The sequence below is a fragment of the Eucyclogobius newberryi genome, unplaced genomic scaffold, assembly GCF_026437365.1.
Source record: "Eucyclogobius newberryi isolate DKJ021-1_F unplaced genomic scaffold, fEucNew1.0.hap1 SCAF_89, whole genome shotgun sequence".
Lineage (NCBI taxonomy): Eukaryota > Metazoa > Chordata > Actinopteri > Gobiiformes > Gobiidae > Eucyclogobius > Eucyclogobius newberryi.
In genome coordinates this window covers 64333-91994 of record NW_027316531.1, presented here as the reverse complement: position 1 = coordinate 91994, position 27662 = coordinate 64333, and the positions used below count along the sequence as shown (strand labels likewise).

Genomic DNA, 27662 nt, shown 5'->3' with positions numbered 1-27662 from the left:
AATCCAGAATGTAAAAAAAGATTGTATGTATATGGCTGTTTATGTTGATTTATATTATTAGTCGATTATTAACTTAACTTTATAATTCAGAAAGTTTGGTTTTATTAAGCAAGTCACGTACAAGAGGAATTGCAATCTCTTTATATAATACTTAATTATATAAAATTAGAAAAGAGTATTTTACCGTTATCTTGAATTTGGGATATTTCTTTGGGATTACACTTGCACAAAGCTCTAAAATGACTAGACTACAATATATTTAGTGTATATGAATGAATCCCTGAAGAACTACACACATGCCAAAGAGTCTAATTGTTTGTATATATTTAACAGACAGATGTAAAATGTAAATAATTAGTGGATTTGCATATGCATTCATTGATTTTCATCCATTTAAAGCAAGTTTACCAAAACGTTCAGATCTCTCCAGATGTTCAGTTGGGTTCATGTCTGGGCTCTGACTGGGCCTCTAAAGGACATTCACAGAGGAGACCACCCTGTAGCCACTCCATTGTTCTCCTGCTGTGTGCTTAGGGTCATTGTCTTGTTGGAAGATGAACCTTGCCCCAGTCTGAGGTCCAGAGCGCTCTGGAGCAGGTTTTCACCAAGGAAGTTTCTACACACTGCTGCAATCATCTTTCTGTTGATCCTGACTTGTGTCCCAGTTCCTGCCACTGAAGCACCACCAGGCTCCGCTGTAGGGATGGTACTGGCCAGGGGATGAGTGGTGCTCTTGCTATTCAAGTGTTTCATCAGACCAGAGGTTTTTGTTTCTCATGCCTTTCTCTGAGGAGTGGCTTCCCTCTGGCCTCTCGCACACACAGGGCTGATTGGTGGAGTGCTGCAGAGATGCTTGTTCTCCTGGAAGGTGTCGTGATCACATGCAATGGTATTTATGTATTTATTTATTTGTCTATGGGAGTTTTTATTTATTTATAGGAGATCTTCTACTGAAAGTGTTTTTCAGACTTCCTCTAAGTGATCTGTTCTTCTGTATCTACCTCTGTATCTACCTGCGTTGCGCCAATGAAATTTCCCCATGTGGGACAATAAAGGTATATCTTATCTTATCTCTCCACAAAGACACACTGGAGATCTGTCAGAGTGACCATTGGGTTCTTGGTCATCCCTCTGACTAAAGCCCTTCTCCCCCGATGGCTCAGTTTGGCCGAGTCCAGCTCTAGGAAGAGTTGTGGTGGTTCCAAACCTTCCATTTACAGATGATGGAGGCCACTGTGCTCATAGTAACATTCCAAAGATCCGTGCCTTGGTACAATCCTGTCTCAGAGGTCTGCAGACTATTCCCTGGACTTCATGGCTTGATTTGTGCACTTTTCCAAATCATGTCCATTCAACTGAATTTACCACAGATGGACTCCAATCAAGTTGTAGAAGCATCTCAAGGACGATCAGTGGAAATGTACCTGAGCTACCCGAGTCATGCTAAACACTGTATATACTTACTGAATGTACATGTACCTTTTTTTAAAAATGCATTTGAAAATAGTTCTAACCTTCTTCTTGTTTGTACGATTTTGAGGCAAATAACAAATTGAATCAAATTTGGATTAAGGCTGTAAAATGTGTAAAAAGTGAACCTTCCGGATGCACTGTAAATGAATATAAAGGATTGTTCCATCTAAAGGTAAAAGGGATTATTACCGACGCCTCCGCAGGCTGTCCCTGTTACACTCACATTTAACAGGCTAATTAAATTGGTTGCTGGAGAGACACACTATCATTTATTAAAACCCTATTTGTATGGCTCTAAAACAGGATTTATTTTAATAATATTTATCTCTGTGAGAGCTGTGTTTTGGCATGGGATTTTATATTATAGTGAGGAAGAAATTAATGAAATCAAACCTACCTTATGCTGTTCTGTGTATTGTGATGTAGTTTTACCAAAATCAACCAAAATAAAAAATATTGTCTAAATAAGTAAAGCATTATCATATATAGAATATGCTCCAAGTGACTGTGTTCTTTGTTTTATATAATCGCTGCTGAAGCTGTAAAACAGCTGCGTTCACCTTCTCTTTAACTGTAGGCATTGTAAGATAGGGTTACACTTTGTCGGAGGTTTGTGCTCCTAAGTGCAGATAAGATCAAAGACTTAACATGTTTATATGAAAGGAGTCTTGATTGGCCAGGGTTAGTGTCATGCAGTGTGTGAAGGGCAGAGCTGAGTGGTGAACGAGTGAGTCATAGTTTTGACACTCTTTTAACAGCTATGAGCTGACAAAATGAGAATGTACCTGTGTTAACCGTCTGTTTTATGCCTGTTAACTTAACTGTGAGCAGAAAGGAGGCAACATGCCAAATAAGGTGTGTTTCCCTAAAATTAGCTCTGAATAATAGACCTTCACAATACACACAATCTCACAATCCTTTCTGTTTAAAGATTGTCTATTCACCAACTGCTCTTCATATTGTTTTATTGACTGTAACATGTGAAGCATAATTCAGACGTCAAATCACTGATTACATTCAATTCTATGGGATATGATTAGGATTCTACAGAGAGTACGTGGGGACAAAACCCAAACTTCGTATGTAGAAATATAATTATATTAATAAAACCCTCCTCACGCACTCCAGCAAGTAATGTCCTCCTCATGGATCACACCTGGAGCAGAAATCTGTTCACGTGATCTTTAGTGAAAACACCTGTTTGATCAGATCACCTTCTGCCTCGTCTCAGAAAACTCAGATAAATCCCAAATTTAACGTGGAAAATCATGTACATTACTTTTGGACCTCATTTTGTTCGTACTCGCCCTTTATAAATGAGACCGTAGATCTGTGCATTCTTATTAAGATACAGAGGTCAGTCTGGCCTTAATCCAAAGACAACAGTCAATTCAATCACAATAGATATTTGGAAGGAATCTTGATTTATTTTTTTATTCAATGTAACCTCTTCATGTCAATTTCCAGACGGCAAAAGAGAGATTTAGGATCATGGGACCAAAAAAGGACTTGGAACAAAATATTTCCTTTCTCGTTTGCCAGTAGATGCTGCCTGTACTCTGAGGTACAGTTTGACTTTTAGTGCTGATCTCAGGAGGAAAGAGGCTGGAGTCTCGCTGTACAAAACCCTCCACTTCCACATCTGCCTCTGATGCACGCTCTCTTTTAAAATTTCTCTTTGGCATTTTTCATAACCAGCCATTTGTACATTTCCTGAGAGCTAATGTCTGATACAGGCTCAGGTACATTTGATACTGCTGTAGCTTAGACAGGCTGCTTGTGATAATGGATTTTGATTTTAGTGGGGCAAAAGGAGTTCACGTTTGAGGTGGGTGTGCAAATTAGCCAGAAGACGAAGACAGGATTTGAAAAGTGCACTATCAATTCCTGTCAGGTGTACGGCGATAATACCTTGGAGTGGAGATGAAACCAGCAGAGCCAATGCGCAATGCCCTTGAAAAGACTTGAATACAGCTTGATTATTATGCTGCTGTACGAGACAGTCAAATGAAGATCAAGTGAAAGTAGAGTGAAAGAGTCCAAAGGCAGAATTCTCTTATTCAAGATGAAATTAATAGGTTTAAATGTATTTTTCAGCATAAAAACATTGATAATTCAGGGTTCTGGAGAAAACACATCGGAGGTTAAGGCTGCACGGACAGAAAGATTATAATTAAGTGAATGCGGTTGACCTTTGTGTAGAATGGGGCAGATAAGTGAGTCTTTCGAATAGCTAATGTTTCTTTCTCCTTTGACCTCTGGCGGCTGAAATTCAATCAATCCATTTGTTTTATTGTCTAAATCATTGAGGCCGTGAGGGAAAGTGTAATGAAAAGCACATGGATTCAGTCTGATCTCGCTGTGGCTCAGGACTTTAAACCATTCACCAGGAGAGCTTTCTTGTGGCTGAACTCTTGCCAACGGGCGCAGGACATTTTCTTTTTGTGAAAATGCTGTCTCGTTGACCGCTTATGAGGAAATCAAATGGCCACTCTTTTAATCCATTCATGCCCCTCGATCCAAAATCTGCTCCAAAACATCCAAGATGGCGCCGCAGACGAATGCCCTGGTGTTTCAGCGCACTATGTTTTTCTGCACTACATCTGTAAATACAACTGTACATTTTGAGTACCAGTACATAGTAAGCCTATTTTTATTTTTTATCTTATAGTAGATTTAAAATGTTTTTTCTTCAATGCGTGCCCTTTTTGATTGTATATATGTTGTTTCATTATTCTTCATTGTTTTATGTTGCACTGAATCACCAAAGCAAGTTCCTATGTTTGTGAATTCTGTTCATTGGCGATGGCAATAAACCCTTCTGATTCTGATTCTGAAATGCATCCAAACTTTTCCAAAAGAGCCTCCATGTTGCTCGGTCCTCGGTTGCCACGGCGACGGGGTTGTCCTTCTGGGGGTCAAGTTTTTACTGTAGTTTATTTTGTGTTTTTTTTTTTTTACTTTTCAATTTTAGATTAGTATTAATATAGTTAAGATTTGGACATCAAATGGATTCAAAGGTATTTTGACTCGATACAAGTATCAAACACGGACTAAAACAGCCCGAATCACAGACATGAGCATTTACACCAGACTAGAATTACCTAGAGGACCCCTGAGTTTGCTGAATTACAATTGGTAAAAGTTGGGGGAATTTTTACGGACAATCACAGAGATGAACGATTAGCATTATTATAATTTACCCAAGGCTCCAAGTTAAAACTAATCCTGCTTGAATAGAGGTGAAGACTGCATTTATTGCACCGAATCACCAAAACAAGCTCCTATGTTTGTGAATTATCTTCATTGACATTGGCAATAAACCCCTTTCTGATTCTGATTCTGATTCTGATTCTGATTCTGATGTCCAATGACATTGTTCTTTAGGTGAACAACATGCATGGCTCCTGGCGCCACTTGAATCCGCCTCCATTAATGTCTTATATTGTATGATTCATATGTTTTTAGAAAAGCAAAGAGTTAAGTATTCCAGAAGAATATTTGTTTTGCTCTTGTGTCAAATCTTGGTTCTTGTCAACTGAGAAACACACAACTGCCCCTTTATTTGTGCTTTATTTATTTCAGGTGGAAAAATGGCTGCAAAAATATCTAATTAAAAATGCCATTCACGTGAGGGTAGAAATAAATATGTCCGCTCTTTTGTTGTAACTTTGCAGTCTTTTCAGTGATACTTTTTACATTTTTAGACATGTTTTTGTACATTTATGATGGACTGTTAAAACATAGTTTGAATATTGCCATGTGTATAATGGGTATAATTAAAAAACATCAAAAGATTGTTTGTTGTTGTCAATATCACCCACTTTATTCTTGCACTATCTCAGGGTCAAAAAGTGTATTTTGTTCTTGACTAACATTTTGAAACAAACATCAGCTTTGTCCTAATGACGCTGCCTGTTTATTATCTTTCTTCAGGTCAGAAAGGACAGTTACGATCAATATTTCCAAATAACCAACTTAGGAAACTTAGCGCTTTACTTTTCTCCTCTAAAATGTAGTAAATTATTACAAATGTCCCAACTTTCAGATAGCAGTGTTTACGTCGCAAACAACAGCCGCGAGCCCTACCTACTGGTGCTTAAGATTTCACCAGAGATTACCTCATGCTTAGTTCTTCCCATCTGAGCGTGTTCATGTCCGGGTTTATTTGACTTTCAGCCTCCCAAACTCCACGGTTACACATGGAGATCGTGACTCAGCTTGGGGCGATTGGCAGTTCTATCCCAGAGGCAGAGGAGCAGCTTATTCCGACAAATTATTCTTCATCCATAAGTCTGTGTGAGCAACAAGAAGGCCGTGGGCCCAACAGCATGACGGCTCGGAGTGTCACGCGGTAAACAACAGGCGAACAGGTGACTTGTAAACATGAGGTGTGTGGAGAGGACGCTTGTGCGCGTGACATGCTCTATAACTCTGTGAGTTATGGGTTTGCTGTCAGTTATGGACATGTGCTAGCATAAAATACTGCAGGTTTGTTTTGCATTTCAAATAGGACAATGCAATATTGGACAAACGTGTGACGGCGGATGTGCATCCATCTTATTTAAGGGGCAATGGAGCCCAATTGCCAATCCAAGCATGCTTCCACACTATACACACAAGATGGACAAAACTACCATTAGAAAGTTTGTTTTTGCATAGAAGTATAAAAGGAACCAAAATGAGGAGAATACACAGGGGAATACACAGGGATTAGATGTTTTTATTGTTATATTGTTTGTACATTTAAAAAGTACAGGCTGTTAAATTTTGTGCCCATATATAATTGTTTAACTAATTTAATTATTGTGTCATGATACAATTTTTTCAAATTTTAATGTGACTTTGGGCCTTAGGCAGGGTACACCCTGGACAGTGGCCAACTCGTCGCAGGGCCAACACAGAGACATAGACTATATATATATATATATATATATATATATATATATATATATATATATATATATATATATATATATATATATATATATATATATATATATATATATATATATATATATATATATATATATATATAACATATATAAATAAATAATAAAACAAAACAAACTATATTTAGCTGCATAGAGCGCACAGTGGAAGATAGATGATTTTACAATATATATGTATTGGTTTAACTTTATTACATTGATGGGCACAGCCCAGTGCTTAATTTGTAAATCCATAGTTACAGGAGACCTATGCACTGGGTGAACTGGCAGGAGGAGCTCAACCAAACCAACTCAAACAGTTACAGGAACACACAAAAAGCAACGCAAATGCATGTTATGTAACGCAATAATATATTATTTTATAGAAACGAACCAGTATTGGTGGTTTCAATTTTAAAATGGCTTACACCAACCTTTAATAACAAGAATATTACAAAAATCTAACTTTACCCATTTTACCTCAACTCAAACAGTTGTATTGTTTAGCCTTCAGTGCAGTGCTCATCTTACAGCATGTCATGGGTCTCTTTTTTACGGCTTTTTAGTTATTTCATTGTAGTGTTTGAAGGAATCTGTTCATGTGCTGACAGGGCTCAGCCTGTCCCATGTGACAGTGTTAGGTGTTCTTGTTCTGGGGACATCCAGGAGTGTGGTTGGGGCTGTTGGTGGTGAGGTCTGACCAGGACACTTGATCTGTCTCCAGCAACACAACGTGCTTCTAGAGGACAACCTAAACATACAACACAAGTTAGACAATTACACAAAACTCTCCAAAAGATTATGTTTGTAAAAAAAGAATAGTAAATTGTTCATCCTATAGAGTAGTTATATACATAAGCTTAGCAAAGAGAAATTTGGAAAAAGTTGCTTAATAAAATTACTGAAAAGTTTACGTATTCAAAGCCAAATAACAACAGCAACAAAACTTTAGAAAATACAACTATGCAGCTAAAATGTTTACTGAAATTCCGTTAAATCACTCAGGTTTTTCCTGCTGTTTACATTGCATGGTTTCAGTTTGGCTGGTTTGGCTGGTGTCGGCCCTGCCACACAGACTTCAGACACGACCGTAGCTTTGGAAAGCCTCACCTTTCAGCAGCTGTTTGAATAGTGACAATAATGTGTATCTATCGCGGATTCACAGTGTGTGTGAGGTGAAGAGGAGGTGATAGTGACCGCCCGGAGGAGCTTTGTGCATGATTGTAGACAAATGTTCAGTTCTAGTCATCAAAAACAGTATTCAGATGACTACAACTGAAGCTTTTACTACAATGCATGATTTATAATTACCGGATTAGAAAACAATTAAGTATTCGAGAGCACATTTAAAGGCCAATAACAATATGATCATACATAATGTCCTTTAACAATCATATTTGTAGGTGCTTTAATTCTACCATGTGGTCACAGGGGTCTTCAACCTTTTTCCATGGGGAGCTATTTTTATGAGACAAAAATGGCTCCTTTATTTAGTCAATATGACGGCGATAGTATTTTCAGGAGGATATTTGCTCATAATTCTATCTAGTGATCTTTGATAAAAAATTATTCATAGTACTTGTTTTTTTTTGCTTCTTGCTCCATTCATTCTCTATGGGAATAAGCAGAGTTGAATCTAAATAACAAATATCTCACAGCAGAGAGTGAGTTACAGCCGGATAATCACTGGCAGCGTGTTAATACTTTTATGTTTGATGCAAATATGTCAACGGAGAAAACCTAGGTGTTTATGAAAGTATGTGTTTTTGTCATACATTAACTTCAATACAAAACACATACATTTGATAATAGTACATAGAATGAAAAGGCTAATTCCACATAAGGAATGAATTTAACAGGAAGTGGAGCTCGGTAACTATCCAAACTATCCGGTCGGTTTTGTGAAAATGGCCTATATATTCAGACTATGGCTCTATTTTCTGCCCTGGCCTTGCTTGTTTTAGTTTCTGTAACAAAGATGTCAGCCCTACATGATGATCGATGAACACTCCTCTAAGCCGACACAAGCAGTGCGGCCCAGGGTAAGCAAAAATTGTGACGGATTAGGATTGCCGTATTGCATAACAAACCGCATTTCTCGGTTTCCCTCATCTTGCCAAAACTTATGATTTCCCGGGCGAACATGTGCAAGTGGTGACACAATTTGAGCCTTGAACAAAAAGCAGCTTGATCCACTTTAGTCACACTTGAAATCAGGATTAGGAAAAACGCTTGGCGGCTCATCTGAAGGGAGACAAATCAGGTCAGCCAAAATTCTGCCCGAGAGCAAATAACAATAATCTTGGTGCTGTCAGTCTTATGAAGTACAATCAGGTGTGCTCTGAAGTTTAACAGCAGAAAACCTCTCACCAAAACTGACTGTGATGGAGAGCAGATAATTGCAATCACTCCAGAGCCAGTTTTCATTACTTTCCCTGATACCGGCCTTAATGCAGCGCTAGCGGCAGAAACATAGAGGCTGCCGTTGTGCACCCGTCTTCTCATAGAGTGGCCCATCACTTTAGACCAGAAGGTTCAGATTGGCGGGCTTCTAATCCGCCCCCCTCCGCTCGGCTGGAAGTGGTGTAATCCCACACAAAAAGAGCAACGGCAGGAGCAGGACAGGCGCATACATCCAGAGCCCTGCGCCGTTTTCAGGGGTCAGCGCATGGGTTAATAGACTGTTTGAAGCGTCTCAGAACTGGATAAGTGAGGCAGCCACAGTTATTTTCAGACACTTTTAGCTTTAACAACGCCAAAGCTGACAGGTAAAGATGCACTCTGGACTACATAAAGGTGTGCTTTTCATATCTCTGTCAGTCGAGAAATGGCTAAATTTAAACTGCCTCACAGGTGGTGGAAGCTGCGTAATCTATAAAAGTACATCCTCATCTGTAGGTGTATTCATTTTCAGGTTCCAGTACTGAGACACATTCGTTATATGAGTGATTTTTGTTTCAATCTGATGCCAAGTAATATTATGGCAATTATTACAATATCGATCTGACACCGATACCGATGAGTTTTGTTTTAAAATGCATTGAAACTCGTTGGCGTCATTATCTTTGCGCCAGCCCAGCTTGAACTGATCTAACATATTAGATATATGAGGGGATAAACTCAAATATGAGCAAAGTAAAAACATTTGATCAAAACAACTGCTATTTTTCAGTTGATACTTTAGCTGGAGAATTCATCAATATAGTTAATATTTGGTATCGATCTGCTCATCACCAGTAGTTTGTATCTGATGATTCATATTGTTTTGCAGCAGCAGATCTCAAAATAACTGAAACAACAAAAAATACAAAAAAAAAGTGTTATCCTTGACAGATTCCAGCCAAAATCCAATAATCATTCATGAACCAGAAATGCTTGGCTCTCTGCTCCTTCGGGTTGGTACTAATTTGCTTTAGGGCATTACTCTTGTAAGGTACAGATATACTTTATTGTCCTGTCCTGTGGGGAAATGTGTCCTCTGCGTTTGACCTCTGCTTCCTTAAGTGCTGCTGGTGCGCTCTGTCAGGAGCTTTTTATCTTTAATATTGTGCTGTTTTTAATTGAGTTGATGTGTTCTTCTCATCCAAACACATCTCATTGCATTGTTGACTGTGTGTTAACTTGTACATAACAAATATATCTACATCTAAGCTAGAGGACATTGCATGTTTTGGGTTGAGTTGTAGCTTCTTTTTTAAAAAATTGTAACATGCTTGTAAATTGTAAATAGTGCGCTAAATATTCTTCTTATTTTGCCAGACTTGGTGACATCTATTTAACAGTGACTATGTTCACCACAAATCTGCTTATTGAAAAGTCATGTAAACCGTTGCAAATAAACACCGTAATCCAAGTTTAGAAGGGATGTTTCAAACCTCCGTCACAGTTGTTAAAGAACTGTATTTTTCAGTTAAAAATGTCCCCTTTTTTCTCCCACAGATAATTGCAATGGCCCCCTGGTGTCCACGTTACCCCACTCTTCATTTCAGAGCTCCTCCCAGTCCTCCAGCACTTACGCCGCACACAACGCTAAACTCAACAGACGAGACGGTGAGTGCTAAAATCTGCTTAAGCGCTTTATGAGATCATTTATCCCACACCATGTCACGGCTGTACTGTTACGTGACCTTAAAACTCTAGTGAAGTCAGCTGGGGAACCTCATGCATACATACATTATATGATATGTAGATTGTATGTAAATCTCACATTAGCCCCTGTAAAATTTTTATTATTAACATGATGATAATACAAAATGTGTTGACTATCTGTAAGTGTCTTTCTGTGTGTTTATTGTGAGTCCCCTTTGGATACACCTGCTCTTTGCCTTTGTAATGTAGTACAAAGTGTTCCCATAATATCAAGTAGTAGTAGTAGTGGTAGTAGTAGTAGTGTAGTAGTAGTAGTAGTAGTAGTAGTAGTAGTAGTAGTAGTAGTAGTAGTAGTAGTAGTAGTAGTAGTAGTAGTAGTAGTAGTAGTAGTAGTAGTAGTAGTAGTAGTAGTAGTAGTAGTAGTAGTAGTAGTAGTAGTAGTAGTAGTAGTAGTAGTAGTAGTAGTAGTAGTAGTAGTAGATTGGTCAATATACTCTGGCTTTCTATTCAATCATTCCTGCCTCGCACCAAAAGAAGCGCCTCCAAATACTGAATAATGAATGACAATTTTGATTTATCCCTTTAGAATTTGAAATCAAACATCAAAGTACTAAAGTTTTGAACATGCTTCAATAATATTTTTGGCTGAAAAACATTTTGAAAGTTGTATCAGAAATTATACATGAAGGCTTCCCAAAAAACTGCAAAACTTGGAGAGAAAATGTTATATTTTGATACAATTACTCTATTTCTCCCAAATTTAGCGCAAAAACTTCATCTACTCGAGATAAAAATCATGATGTTACTGAATTAACTCACTATTCTCCAGAATCTTCCACATAAGTAGCAGTAGAGTGAAATATTTGTGTTGTGTTTGATATATATTTGCTTTTTTGACAGTTGATATTTACACACTGAACACCTTGTCTCACACAGGAGCAGGGGGCTGGTCTCCACTGGTGACGGACCAAGAGCCGTGGTTTCAGGTGGACCTCCGGGAGCAGATGGAGGTGACGGCAGTGGCCACACAGGGTCGTTATGACAGCTGGGACTGGGTCAGCAGTTATGTCCTGCTGTACAGCGACACGGGCCGTGGGTGGAAGCAGTACAGGCAGGAGGACGGAGTCGGGGTGAGTCGCCTCTTTGTCTTTATGTGCCCTCAGATCTGAAAAAGGATCATATTATAATATTAATAAGCAAAAGTATATAATCAATAATTAAGACAATAAGGTTCCATAGTAAACTATTTATAATGCATTCATAAAGACTACTCATGTGTTTATAAGCACTCATAAGGCCTTTACTAGCATTTATCACATGGTTAATGAAAACGGTTTAATAAGGAGTTTATTAAGCTCTTACAAACATTTTGTTCATGATTTGTTAACACACATGCTTTAGGTTGATGAAATATTAACATTTATAAGGTACTACAGGCCATCTACAAATGCTAGTAATTGTTTAAGTGCTTATAATATTATTGTTTCTTATTTGATCAGGGTTTAATGTTATATTTCTGCACCTTTTACAGTTCATTCACAGCTGTGCCAAACTCGACTACATTTACATTAGCACATTTGTATGGATTGCTACATTCTATTGAAATATTCATCAGTTCATTGTTCTCCCTGAGGAGTTACTACAAGGTATGTCCAATGGCACGAAGGAGCTGTGAGAAGCCAACACATAATATTAAAAAGGTTAGACAAAACAGCATGTGATAAGTGAACTGAACCTGGAGAAATGCATTATGGTCCATTATGGAGCTGTTCTGACTTTTTGGAACTTTTAATAATCTTTTAATAATCAGCTCCTGTGTTTTTCAAGTCCAAACACCTACATATTTCCTTGCATATGTAGGTGTTTCTTTGCGTCCTTGCACCCTCTGCTAGTGTTTTGAGCATAGAAATGTGAAATGTGATGGAGACGATACACACAATAAAACACAATATTAAGGTAAAGGTGCACTATGTAACTTCTCTTATTTAATTACAGATGTTGGTATAACTCAGAATGACCTTGAAAAACATGTATTCACCAGACTCTCCAAAGATCTGACTAGTAATTTGGATTGGTGGCAAAGCAATAACATCAGGTGGTGGAACGACACCTTTAAATGACCTTTAAATAAAAAAGAGTTATTTTAAAAAAAACTGTATTGCACTGAGTTGGAAAGATGACAAAAACAATTAGCAAACGTGACATCATGACAAAGGACAAAAGTGCACGGACAGAGAGAGCAGCATTGTAGCCTGTGCTGCTGGAAATCAATTTGTCTTTACACACAAGCGGCAAGTTTAATTATGAGCTCATTAACAAATTTAGCCTTTTGCCTAATCTTTCTGCTGGGTTCTTTCTCACCAATCCATTTGCTTTTGTGTTGTAGTCCGCACCACAGTTAGTGATCAGCTCATCTCCACTCAATGGGTTTGTATCATTTGGTTCTTTGTCCGTAATGCACTCTGCTCAGCTGCGACCAGGTTGTTTTAGCTTCACAAATGAATCCATGCTTTCTGTTGACTGGAAGACACAGATTTCACTGGACGGTCCACATTGTCAGAGATGGTCAACGCACTGCTTTTTATCACTGGAGTAAAAGTACACTGTTCAAATATTACACCAATACATGTAAAAGTAGCTCAGTCAAATTATGACATAAGTTAAAGTACTGAAACATTCACAGTTGAAAGTACTTAAGTATTGAAAGATCTTTTGTATTTGGAATTTGAGTATGTGTACATTAGAAAAAGGACTTCAGTTGGCCTATATTTTGTACATCAATATTCAAAGTGTGTTAGAACTGCAGATATCGTTAACAACCCCTAATATTGTAATGCTAAAAAGATTATTTTGGGCGTTTGTGTGTTCTAATAAGTTGAGGTGTTATTGACTATTTCTAATAGTTTGATTTAGTTCATAGTTTTATAAAGTTACCTATTTCACATTTGTTAACCCTTTGTTGTTGTTGTTGTTGTTGTTGTTGTTGTTGTTGTTGTGACGAAACACCGTGACGAAACAATAGTGAATATTGGGCCTCCAGCCTTATCAAATTAACCTTTCTGATTAGAACTATATTATTCAAATGATAAAATATTATGACATAAACAGCTGTATAAATATCACTTTTCAATGAAGTTTACAACTAGCCTACTTGCCTCTTAAATGGTCGCAATTATTATTTGCAGTTGTTACGATTATATTGTGGCCTGACTAATCACGGATATAGATTAACCCAATAATCTTGGCACAATCAAACAAGTCTATGCTAGTCTATGCATTTTCCAGTTTTTCTTAATATTTCCAGCCCCCACCTTGTTATCTGTTATCTTTGCAATGCTCTTGGGCATATACAAGTCGTGCTGTTGAGGAAATCATCCCATGTATTCTAAGTGGCTCGTTTGCATGGAGCCTCGGGAGGATATAACAGTGTGCAGGTGTTAGTCTGGTGCATTACGCACACCGCCCGCTCTGAGACAAGACCCTCAACTCCTCATTGCACCCACATCCTTAGCTACCCACCCCAGGGAGACGCAGGGAACTAGAAAATATGTGAAACCCTCCAGTGGGAAAAAAAACCCTCTTCAAACCGGATCTGGCTGGTTTTTATTTACCTCTAAATCACACACAATTTATAGGCTGCGTCTATAGATTCGAACAGATCCTCCTTATGTGGATTTATAGATGGCGCAGGATGGATGGCAGCTAATATATCAAGCGTGTCTCATTCACAAAGAAGTGTTTTTATTGGGAGGGGCACATCCGTCTTTTGGCTTTGCTACAAGTGAAGCTCAAAGGTAACTGTTTGCCGAGAGGGTCTAATGATAGAACAGCTGCAGTGAGCCAACTTGAGCCCGTGCCCAGACCAAATTGGCAAAGGGGAAAAATTGGCCTGGTACAAATACAGATAATGATCACCAATCCCACTGGCCTCCCTGATGGCACTCAATGAGTAACTATGGAATGGCTTCAGACTGAAAAGATACCAGTGCCATGATTTAATTAGGATTAGTCACAGTAGCAAAGATTGGTACTGGCAAGATTATGCAAATTGAATACTTTACTCTTGGTATTCCAAACATGGGGTTTAAAGTTGGGTTAAGGGCAATGAAGATGAATCAATTCTCCGTAGAGGTCTGAAAGAGGGCATATAATTGGAATCTGTAAGATAAGATAACCTTTATTTGTCCTACAATGGGGAAATTCCAGTGTTGCAACACAAATTAGGCACAGAAGTATAATAATTTACCAAAAAATAAATAAAAAAAATAATGTAAAATGCTTTTAGTGTCAGTCCCAAGCTTGATTTTTGTTGAATCGATATATTGACTACTTTGTTGGAAACAGATTCATTGTAACCAACTAAAGTACTAAAAACTAAAAGGAAAGACTATGTTTTATGAAGATATAAAGATTACTGTGGGGCAAATGACATGAACAGTTGTCAGTAATCTGGTTGCCAAGCTCCATGCACCAGCTTTTTCCAAAAATATCACAATAATGTAAGCCTTTTGTGTTGATGTGATGTTTTTTGTTTTGTACCTTCCCGCTGGCACATGTTCTTTTGTACACTGTATGTTCACGTGTACCTGATGCCCTGAAGAGATCTCATTGCAGGACTTACATTTAATTATTTTTTTTCTTTTAAATAATAACCATGGGGCATTGATTTGATACAAGCAGCATAGACCTAATAATGTTCAGCTAAGTATTGTCGACAACATGAATATTATGTTGAGGCCATACGTTGATTAGTTGACAATCTTATGTTTTGATATTTCAAATAAAGATATGCATTGATATTTTTGCTTTTTTGTAGTATAATTATGCCGTCTTCATATTTTTCGGACACATGAACCTAAACTAATGTATTTAAATACACGTTTAACCACTTTTCTGTTTGTTTGCTAAAATGTCTGCTAATTATGGTTATTAGGATATTTGGGCGGGTAAATCCATTATTTGCAACACATTATGGATTTCTGACCACAGCTTATGTAAAACTGTTAATAAAAAAAATATCAAGGCCAGACCAAGACTGGGTGACAATTTCTGAAAAATAAACTTGTGGTTTGGTGAAGGATGCACAAATAAGATAGAATGAAATATTTTAGCATTAAATAAAACAAGAAACCTCTGCATCCGTCTTGTTATTAGACAGAGAAAGTCTATGCTCACAGATACATGGAAATAAAAAAGCTCCCACAAAACTTTCTGTCTTGCTATACTGGTTTTATTCACTGATCAAACAAAGCATTGAAGTTCCATCCACTAATAAAGCGACTATGGGCTTCTCCAGATTTAAGCAACATAATTCAAAGCAGTGCCCAGACTTTTCAGAGCAAGCAAAGAGGAATTATCCTTGAAGGCTGAAAACTTGGAAATTTTATATTAATTTGGGTTTAGACACTGGGAGTGATCAAATACAGACCCAAGTTAGTTCCCCCAGCTGCTTATATTTGTACAGCAGTCAGATCACGATCTGATCCTTAAGGTGCATTATGCACTATTCTCCTGAGGGTTCCCCACCATTCTGATTTACTACCAAAGGGTAGTAAAACTAAAGATCTGACCCGTAACTTAGACTAGTGGTGTCATCTACTTGTTTCTATGGAGATAGAAGAGGTAAATGCTATACTGTGGAACATTTCAGGCAAAGCAGCAGTATTATTTTACATTTTGTTCATTGTAAAATGCAATCTTGATCTAAAACGGCTTGATAATAAAAACAGGTCCATTCACTTCCTCTTCAAAACATCTAGCAGCATACAGTTAATTACAAGTTTTTGTTTTTGAAGTTTACGTGACATTTTAGAACCTACATGTATCTCTCGGAGTCTTAATATTTAAAATAATTACAACCAAGTACAGAGATGTGGGCGGGGATTGGGGGTAGGTGAAAGCAGCACTCGAGCCTCAGTTGCAGGACAGTACAGGATAGTGTTTTCATGATACTAACATTTCCAACTCAATTTTGATTCTAAGGAATAGGCATGATACTGATTTCAATCCTACAATTACATTTTCAATTCAAAACAGATAATAATTCTAACCATGAGATTTGAGGCAAGTTCTGTTTAAGGTCAAGAGGATTCTAAATCTGTTCAGAAAAGTCAAATGTTGTTCTGTTAAATATATATAAATCCAGCTTTGATACCAGTTTTGGGATTGATTTGTGTTTAACACTAATACAGCATTACTCAACATGCATGTTGTTTTTAAAACATTTTGTTTTATAACCATTTTCCATTTGTGTTATACAAAAATAACACTTTCTGGAGAAGGGCTAACTAGCATACATTGTGTGCTCATTTGAGTGGCTCGCAGTCACCACCAGTCTTTGGTCCACTCTTCAGAGCATTGCTCCCTCAGTCATATCTTCTTTATTTGTACCTTTAGGCTCTTACATTGACCTTCTGGAACAAAGTGCTGCCTCTGTATTGCCGGGAGCACCAGTTATTCCCCAGTGGATGGATTAGAATAAACCTTTATGGCCCGAGCACTGTATGCAACCAAAAGGAAAAGTGACACAAGGGAGCTCATCAGCACAGAGGAAGTGTAAAGAGCCTTAATGAATGAGGAGGGGAAGCAGGCTGCAATGAGACAGAATACACATAATGAAGTCACTATGGGGTTAGGCCTGTTTGCGTGGATAAGGGACCCAGCCTCAGCCGCTGGCTACATAATGGAAAATCCTCAGCACCCTCAGGTCTTTATTTAGAGCTGGAACACACAAGATGTTCCGAAGCTTTTTTTCCCAAAGCAGAAAACCCCCAAGAAGAACGTCATAGGACCAACAGATCAGAGGAAGTTCAAAATGTTCATCACATTGACTTCTGTGTACTTTAATAGTGTGTGAAATTGTGTTATCTTCCTGAATTTTTTTGTAACATTGCACAATTACAGAAAAATAACAACATAAGTGAATAAATGCAGCGAGTGAAGTGGTAAATGTTTCCTTGGATCATCCGAGTTCCGACTAGTCAATTCTCACTGGAAACATCCTTTATACTTGGAATTCCTACTTGGACACACTGAGAACATTTCAGAGCCTGAGTTATAAAATGGTTGAAACACAAGTGTTTTATTTGCACTCTGTGGGCCTGCTGCGTGTGAACCTGCTCCTGCACTGCCTCTGACCTTCTGCACTTAGAAATGCACTCTTATGCTAATGTTGCTACACAGAGCTAACACAAGCAATCATTATCTCTCAAACATTGTTTTATGAACTAGAAATGTAATAACAATGTCCAGGGGTCCGGGGTTAGAGTTAACAGTATTAGTTCATTTTATTAAGTATTTTTTCATGCTTTATTAAGACGAGAATAAATGTAGTTGTTATAGTGTGTTACCAAAAACTTAAATGTAGTCTAGGCCACGCTGTCCCAATATTGATTGTTTATTAAATGAGACATTAATAATACAAGTTGTGTTATGTGTGACCACATTTACAGGTTGAATAACATGATATATCACAACTAATGATACTAAAACAATTTTACAGAAGTAGAACAACATTGCGTTTCATTGTGATATTTAAATTAAAGGCGGTATGGACGATTTTTCGGCGATTTGAGAACTCAGGTGGAAGTGCGCATGCGCCCTCCCCCGTGTGGACTGATACAACACACACGTGCGTTTGTTTATTAGCGCAACGGAGCGCATCGCATCTCTCGTCTCCCGTAGATTTCTGTCCACTTCTGCGTCAGCTCGAACTGTCTTTCTCCGTCTTCATTTTGCCCCGTACACTGAGGGAACTATATTATGATAGATCCATGCGCTTAGGCACGCGGAAACGTGGGGACGAGCCTGACGCGGCTGCAGGTGAGCGATAGGTGCGTTTTATGATTGATACGTGGCAGGACAAATGATTTATCCACGCCACGAGGAAATATGATTAAAAGATTTGCTGAAAAAAATCGTCCATACCACCTTTAAGATAATGTTTAGTTCATTTAGGAAATGTTTTATTGTGATTTTATTATGTCGGTTCATTTGTCACTGACATAAAGTGATCTTTATCATTTATTCATTTATCATTCTATTTCCTTCATCTAGTTCCTTCTTTAAAATGTCTCATTGTGACAGGCCTATGGATTAACTGAGTTAACCGTCAACAATCTTCTTCTTTATTGTTATATTTATTTTTTTAAATAGATACATAGATTGTTGCCCAAATATTTTTTTAAAACAGCTTGTTAAATTCACTAATTACAATCCCTGATGTGTTGCTCCAAACCAACAAACAAATGCTTATTTGCTCAGGACATCCTTGAGATAAAGTAAGCAGCATTGGGTCATTGATTTCTTGTTGCTTTCGGAGCACACAATAGCAGAAATTGGGGACTATTTGCAATTGTAGCCTCATAGGCCCAAATAATGGTTTCACTAATCGGAATATCATCACAATGAAATTATGAAAGCAAATAACAGCGCAGCGAAGCATGTTTGCTATTTGAGCATCGAGCGTCCCAGCTGTTACGTCATAAAACGTGATATAATATTTGGGTATAAACTGCCTTACGTAACACCACCATTTTTAACTCAAGACAATAATGTCGTTTTGAAAAAAAACAACAAAAAAACATATTATATTTCGTTTAGTACGATGAAACAAAGCACATTTTTAATACATGTTTTGGGTGGAATGCATAAACACAATGGATTTAGTCTCAGAGTAGCACCAGTATCGGGTGCTTTAAACCAAAACTCCCAGTAGAGTTAGGAATACCTCTGTGGTGGATGTGAATTATAAATTACCCTATACAGCTCGTACTTGCTATAAGATTCATCCACTCAGCTCCTGTTAAAATGCTGGAAATAGGAAAGTGGTGGCATAAATCACAATTACAGCCTTAACAGTCGCACTGCTGCCTTGATTATCTACCAAGAAGCAGGGTCCTGGTGTTTTTTAATGACGCCCCTGCTGCCTTGTTACAAATACATTGGACAGCCTTTGTTCCGCCTCTCCCCGCTGCACTGTTTCCGTTGCTTAGGGAGCTGGAGTTATTGGCCTCGTGTCTCCCTTTGTTTTATATGAGTCGAGGCTTGAAGATTTTCTGTCACACAGCGTCTTTACAGCGCCTTATACTGCGGTCACCTGCCTGGAATCCATTATGAAGTATGGGCTAATCCGTCACGTAATGGCTAAGATGAGCGGTTGTTAGTCTTCCCGTTATTGGCGAGAGAACGAGAAGGATGGCACGTCACTGTTTTTAGCTTTAGGTGTGAGAAAATACCTTTGTTTTACACGGTGCACAGATAGTTGATTTGTGAGCATAGTGAAATTCCGGATATGTAAGTTGTCTGATTAAATGTCAGAGTGAACTCAAGTATGTGTATGTCTCTTCCCACTGTGAGTAAGTCTACAAGTGACAAGCTCTATGTCAACAATATTCGATGATTTGAACGTTTGCCTTCCAGGAACTGCTTTATCGGGTCTTTTTTTCATTTTCTCTCATTTTCGTTGTCTATCGTGTGAAAATCCCAGAAATAGATAGACCAGCTTATTTATTTAAGGTTTTGCCCTTCCAATTAAATCAACTTTGAATTATAAATAAGACAGTAATAAGACAGCATCACTCTTACTGGAATAGTAACTTCCACAAATACTTTTTACTGTCACTTGAGTATTTTCTTGGACCACAAATTTGTACTTTTACTTGTTACTTTTTACAGCTTCCGGTGACTCATCTCATCTCTTTCAAAATCTGCATTAAGTATCAATCCTTTAGTATCAAAGTTGAAGGAATATTATATTGGTACCATGACAACACTACCAGAATGTACGCCTTCTTATGCTCCTATTAATCATTCATTGATACGAGTTTCTGTTTCAGATGAAATCTCACAATTGTAGCTGTTTTTAGTTTTGCTGTATTTGTCCTCCGCACACTGTATATTTCCTCAGTCTGCCTGCGACCTGCTCATATTTCCACCACACATAGCGATTTTTATCACGTTAAACCAATAGTATGGTAAGGAATAGGAAAAAGATAGTGCCCTTGGGTTCGCATTGTCAGCACATTATGGCGTCTTATGTGTTTTTCAAGGATTTAGTGTATTCCGCCCTCTTATATTTCAAGCATTCAACTGAAGAACACACTCCTCTGCTCTCAGGAGAAAATATGGATGTGAATTTTGTAGATATCTCATGATCAGCGGTGTCTTGCCGCAGCCTTGGCCACGTTGCATTAGCTCGCATTAGTTTAATAGTGTCATTACCATGTGCCGTTCTTTCTCTTCTGCAGAGGTTTGCCGGAAATGTGAATTCAGAGGCCGTGGTGGTGAACAAGCTGACCCACTCCATTAAAACCCGATTTCTGCGCTTTGTTCCTTTCAACTGGAACCCCAGCGGCTGGATGGGGCTCCGTGTGGAGGTCTACGGCTGCGCATACAGTGAGTCATGTTTGGAATAAATGTCTATGTGGCTATCAAATGGAATGGCATGTCTGTAGTTTTAACATGACTTCAGGTTTACTTTTGCCTTTTTGTTTCACTTAAATTAAAAAGGGTTAGTTTTAGATTTAAAAAAAAATAACATTTGACCAGTTTTAAATCTAGTAGGAAGATGTATTTAATCTTACTGCCAGCTCATTTTCATAATTTGCTTACAATATTTTTTTGTGTACACATCCTCTGCCCTGCATGCTGCTAGGACACAATCTGATACAATATCGTCATTATCACCAACTAACTACATCGTTATAATCACAGAATTGAATACTGTGTGTATTACATAAATATTGTTGCCTTTAATATTTCATTTTTAATATTTTTTCTTTTTGTCATATTGATTGGTTTGTATTGTACAGAGTTCAACAAACTATTGTTGTTATATAATTACATTCCATTATCTAATGGCTTGTGCAATACATTTCCCTGTACCTAATAGAGACCATTTGTCTCTATTTTTAGGTTTTTCAATTGACTTGGATTTACTCAATTGTGATACAAAATGTTTGATTGTTGTTCTGTGTCGTGGAGACTTGAAATTAAAGCAGAACTAAGTCATTTTGTCACCTTATTAAACGTTTTTGTAAGTCCCTGTGATGTTAAATATGTATTATTAACACTGCCTTTTGTTTGTGTATAAGGCTCTAGTTGGCATTTTGCCTGATTATTTATCAGTTCAGGTATTCACCGTTTGAGGTCTCTGGACATTTTTATCTTACAATCCCATCTTGTCAACACAGAGACAGGAAAAAAGGCTTTCAACAACTTTGCTCCTGTGGAACAAAACACAGAGACTTTTTAAATTAAATCATTTTATGCCTGAATGATTTTAAAGAACTGGTCAAGGAGTACCCTCAGTTCTAACGCACTTGTTTTATATAGTTTTATCTCATATTCTATGTATACATGTGTTTTTATGTATTTGTTAATTTTATTGAATGTTTTATTTGTGTTTTAATATGCTGTGTTTGTTTGTTGTTTATTTTGTCTTTTAACAGGGTACCCATGAAAAATAACTTTCTCATAGGGTTTTCCTTGCATAAATGAAAAAAATTAAATGAAATGAAATATGTATTTTTGGGGCATTTGAAGTGTCCGTTGTCGCCCCCTGCTGTCACTGGGCGGAAAATTAGCCTTGCAACGTTTGAGACTGACCCAAAGAACTCTCCTGAGAAACCCTGGCTATTTTTTTAATTTTTACAGTTGGCAATGTGGAATGTCTTTGTATGGGATTCTACTTATTATGATAAGAAAGAAAGAGAAAAAAGTGGGGGGGAAATAAATTTAAAAAGCTAGGGTTATTAGCCTTTGAAATTCTGTTATACAAAAATAAAAATAGAAAATACTGATTTTAGAGTTTAAGAATTATGCATTGGCATACAAATAACATTATGAATTAATCAAATATATATTTTTTGCAATATGTAGACACTACAAAAACTTGAGTTTACCTGAATTTATTTTGATATGAAAAGTAGACCAATATGTTCTGACATTCACACACTTCTTTAAGTAGTTTGCTAAATGCCCACTTTATGTTCATATACTATATTGAATGTACCTTAATTGCTTTGCTACCTCATCTAATTAGGTGATCTGAAGAGGAGTATAGTTGAGTTTATTTTAAGCTGCTAAGTTGTTACACAAATTGCAGTGTATAAAATGTTTGCATGCTAAAGTGTAGATTTTGACTGCACGGAGCGAATCCGTCTGTCACTCAAAAGTCAAATCTCACTCAGACTTCAAAGCCGTTCGTTATTCACAGTCTCAACAGAACACGACAGTCACACAACTCGCAATGATGTCAAAATCAATCAGCTATGTTGACAACAGTTACTTCTTTTCCATATTTTGAAAGTTAATTAATTTAGGTTAATGACATGGCAAAGGCCCTGCGACAAGTTGGCCACTGTCCAGGGTGTACCCCGCCTAAGGCCCGAAGTCACTGGGATAGGCTCCAGTCACCCGCGACCCCGAAAGGGAACAAGCGGTAGAAAATGGATGGATGGATGGATGGACATGGCAAAGTTTATAGTCACATTACCAAACGTATATTCTTGTTTATCGATACAGTCAGGGACATTCACAAAATAGGCTATTTGTTGATTGTTAAGTGAATATTCAACGATGGCTCAATGTTCTTTTAGCGATTTTGATGTTGATGTTTTACTGTTGTGTTGTTTTTTACCCTGAAGCACTTTGGGTTTTGCTTTCAGATGTTAAGAGCATTATAAATAAAATGTATTATCGTGATGGCGCGTTAGTCACCCACTCACCAAACAGAATATACTGTACTGCGCATTATGCTTGAAAGAGATAAGTGCATTTTGTTTGATGAAATCATTTAGAGTTAGTTTACATGATATAGGACAAATATGAATATCTCGAACTCTTGGCAGATTGAATCAGTTCTACAGAATAGATACATATTGTACAGACAAAGGTTGTGGAGTTAAGTAATAACCTTGTGAATGAGCTCAGTGAAGCCGCTCTTGGTGATGTCCATGTGCATACAGACTGGACTATTGCTGCTGGGAGTGGTCATTACTGAAATGAGCTGTTGCTGGATGTGTCCAAACAGTGATATTCTGTGCTTCACCTCAACTACAGCACCATTTGCATCGCAGCGTGCTCAAGTGTATATTGGCTTGTGAGCTTGTCTAAATTGCCAGTAGCTTCAAACATTTAAACGTTATGGTGACAGTATCTAATGGTGCTTAAAAAAAAAAAGTAATAGTATTATTTTCAAGCGGTGTTCCGTCATCATAAGTGTACTCAGTTGTATTTTGTTTTCACCTGTCCCGTATCTCTGCCCACTTTATGTTCAGGGCTGTTTAGCCATTTTTTCCAACAAATATGAAATCAAGTAAATGACATTCAGCTGCTTCCTACATTAAATGCAGCTGTGAAAAGAAATGACCAATGTTTATTATAACGTATTACTTAGTACTAGAATAAAAATGTCTTCTTTAGCAAACACTATTACCACAGTCCAATACATAGAATGTCAATCACTCAAAATATCATTATTATCCCTCCTTTGCTGTTACAAAAGCTGAACAAAACCACATGACACACTCAGTGGTGGCTCACTCAGAGACGTTGTGGAGGTGTGACACATGTCGCTAATGCTACTGCCCGGGATATAAAGTGTATAAATTGAATTGTCACAGTGCAATTGGAGTTTGACTCTTACTGTAAGAAAAACTCTATGTGTAAAGATTTTGAAAACATGGTGATAACAGAAACACAACCGGCAACACTTAAAAATAAAGTTCCTTAGTAAACCATATGTAAGGTGTCAAAAAGCACTTGTTATTTGTTTGTAAGCGCATAGACAATAGCACTTATAGATGGATTTTGATACCATAGCAATGTTAATAAGCTGTTAAGAAAAAAACATGTGTATGTTAATAAACCATGTTCAAAATGCAAAAAGAGCATTATTAAGCTGCTTGTTAAACTGCGTTCAAATAACAAGTGATAAAAGCTTGTAATGGCCTTATAAGTGCTTATAAATAACCATTGCATTAATGCATTGTAAGTAGTTTAATAGGAACCTTATTTTAAAGCGTGACCACACAACCTTTTCATAGACAATTTTCAACAACATTTTTCATACAACTTTTCTTTACAATACAAAGGGGTTTGGTGCAACATTTTCTTCAGAACAATAGTGGATGAAGTATGTTTAATGGGGAGCGAGTGGAACAGCTCTCACACATTGTAAAGCAGCACTAACTGAAGGCTCGCTGAATTAATGTGCTGTAAAAGACCATCCCAAATACCCCGTGGAGAGAGGCTTTATGAGCCCTGACTGTCTCTCTCCCACAACAGCCCAGGAACCGTGTTGGGGCAGACCTGTGAAAACGTTAGTCCTTTCACATTTTGTTTGGATGACTGCGGTTAAAACATGCAGAAATATCAATGATCAAGACTTCACATCTAACCAGTAGATTGTATTCTTACTTTAAGATTGAAGATTGTAAGGACAACGTCATTGGAATTGTTGGAATTGTAATTTAGGTAGGTTTTAATGATTTATGATTGGTTGGTGGTAAAGTGTAATTGAGCTCTGATATGATATGATACTCATATCATATCAGGCATATACCAAAACGTTCATATCAGGATTTTTAGAGCCTAGATTTGTGTACTCTCTACATTTTCATTAAAGGGCCTGTACCTTATTTTTTGCATTAAATAAAGTAAACTCTTTTTTGGTCCTGTGAACATATATTCTAAAATTCGGGTGAAATTGAGACCAAGGCACCGCTGCATCTAATTATAAAGCGATTTGTACTTCGAGAAGGAGGAAGTGCGCTGTTAGAATGCAAATTTTAGTCAGCTTTACCATAACTGAATACTCTGTGCTCTGAGAGTTGTGAAAAGTGCTTATAAACTCATTACGGTGAACATTTAGAGGCTCAATAGCCATTAGCTAAGTGAGTGATACATGTGGACTGCTGAAAACTGTTTTTCACGTTTCATACAGTAAAAATCTCGTGCAACGCAGTTCACTAAAGTCCAAACATCATGTGATCTCCACTCATTCAAAGCACCAATAGTTGACCAACATTTGTATTACACAACTAATCATTTTATCAAAAGTATATATATATATGGGACAACAGCAAAAATGAGAAGACAGGGAATGAGTTATAGCTGAAGATTTTGGAGTGAATCATGAGTTTAATGTAACTTCTGTATCTCACATATAAATAGTTGTTTTTGCATGAACGTCAGTGCAGTTGTAGTATATGGAGTTATCTACATGGACATAGCATACCTCTTTTCTTTGGTCCACTTATCGGTCAATATAGGCTTGTTTTTAGTTGACTACAGCCCAAATGGTTTCATGCTTTTTCTCTTATCTGATTTAGCTGATTTGATTGTTTTAGTGATTAGATTAAACAGATTTTTACAGTTTTTTGTCCGTGCAGCACTTTGGAAACGGCTTTGTTTATAAAATGTGCTATATAAATAACATAGATTTGGATTTGAATAGTCTGAACATATAGCTGTACTGAATCACAAAATGATTAATTTAATTCCACCAAAATATTTTCACATGCTTGTTTGTTTATGTCCTAATGTAAATGAATTTTGCCGCCGGGCTGAAAGCAAATGGCGCAAGTCAAAGCTCCAGGTTCAAAAAGAGATTCACAGAGAGAAGTTCTGCACCTTATTTTATGTAGAACTAGGGAAGGATATTGTTCTGAAATAATTGGAAGCTGCAGTAACAACTCGCGTGTCCTGTTTGCCACAGTAAACAGATTAACAAACCCTCCAGTTCAGCTGCCGTTAGAACTCATTTCCACATCCAAGTGTAATGAGTTTGCATTATTCTTTAATGACAAAGTTCAGGGCATGAGAAATGCTATAAATCTCACAATGCAAAAAATTACACTAAAACCACCAAGACACTTAGAGCTAACTCACTTTGCACCTGTAACTGACTAAACATGGGGAATCTGCATTTCAGTTTTATGCAGCTAAAATCTGGAACAGTCTTCCTGAAGATGTGAGACAAGTTCTACTCTGACAATGTTCAAGTCTAAGCTAAAAACTGTTTTGTTTAGCTGCGCATATGTCTGAAAGGATCTTCTTTCTCTTTCTTTCTCTCTTTCTTTCTCTCTTTCTCTCTTTCTTTCTCTTCTCTTTTTTATTAAACTGATTTCCGTCTTGTCTTTGTGATTTTAATGCATTTTCTCTTGTTGTGTGAAGCACTTTGAATTGCCTTGTGTATGAAATGTGCTCTACAAATAAACTTGCCTTGCCATGATTTTCATCATATCGCCAATCCTATAGTATTGTTTTGCATTTCTTATTTTATTTGTATTTATTTATTTTTATTTTCTGATAAGAAAGGTCTTGCTCTCCAGTCGTAGAAACTAAAGGACGCCACACTAATACAAGCTCTCTCTTACATCTCCAGCCCAGAATCAATTCTCTTTAAATGAGGAGACAGTGAAAATAAAAGACTATAATAGTCAGCAGTTGTTTTTGGATCCAGCGTAACAGCGAGGCGTGCTGCTGCTGTGTGCTTTAAGAGGCACAAAGACATTAGTAAATAGAAGGCCCTCCTGGTTGTGCCGGAGAACAGGTCTGGCTCTCAGTCCTGCCGCAGTGTGACCACATTCGATCAACAGTCGGGGATAGAGATGGATACTCCTGCAGTTTCCTCAGGTACACTCTCTTGGGCTGGGTTAAATAGGCTTTCTTTGTTTGATTGTAGAATGGAAAATCCCATTTCAGACAAAAGGTTACCAAAAACTGTGTGTCAAAAGTCTTTATGAGAAAAAATATATATGTTTGAAACATTTGCAGAGCAGCTGGGAACAAACAGTGGGGAAATAGACAGGCAAATGATGTTGTCCATATAACAGCTGTAATTAATAGTGTTATTATTATAAGAGTTTTCTGTTTTTATTATTATACTTCTGTGCATAACCTGGGTTGCAACACTCTCCATTGTAGGACAAAATGTCTAATCTTTTAATTTTTTTGTATTGGTAGAAAAAGCTTCAGTTGTAGTCATCTGGACTCAGTTAGAAAAAAAAAATATATAGACGTTTCGACTCTCATCCAAGAGTCATTGTCAATAACAGGATTTAGGTCGGGAACTCCGATATTTATACTCTTCTGTGGTAAGACCAGCCCATTGGGCGGAGCCTTCCTGGAGTAGAAAGAGTTGTTTGTAAATCCTGTCTACAA

The 27662-nt window shown here is 37.5% G+C and overlaps 1 protein-coding gene across 1 annotated transcript in view; it reads left to right on the top strand.

Annotated features, from left to right (window-relative positions):
* LOC140353317 (contactin-associated protein-like 5) overlaps window positions 1–27662 on the top strand; it is a 99456-nt gene that overhangs the window by 13969 nt on the left and 57825 nt on the right. Inside the window, exons 2-4 of the mRNA XM_072437816.1 lie at window positions 10344–10454; window positions 11430–11623; window positions 20741–20888. Of these exons, the coding sequence (XP_072293917.1) occupies window positions 10344–10454; window positions 11430–11623; window positions 20741–20888 (453 nt within the window). The remainder of the gene's footprint in view (window positions 1–10343; window positions 10455–11429; window positions 11624–20740; window positions 20889–27662) is intronic.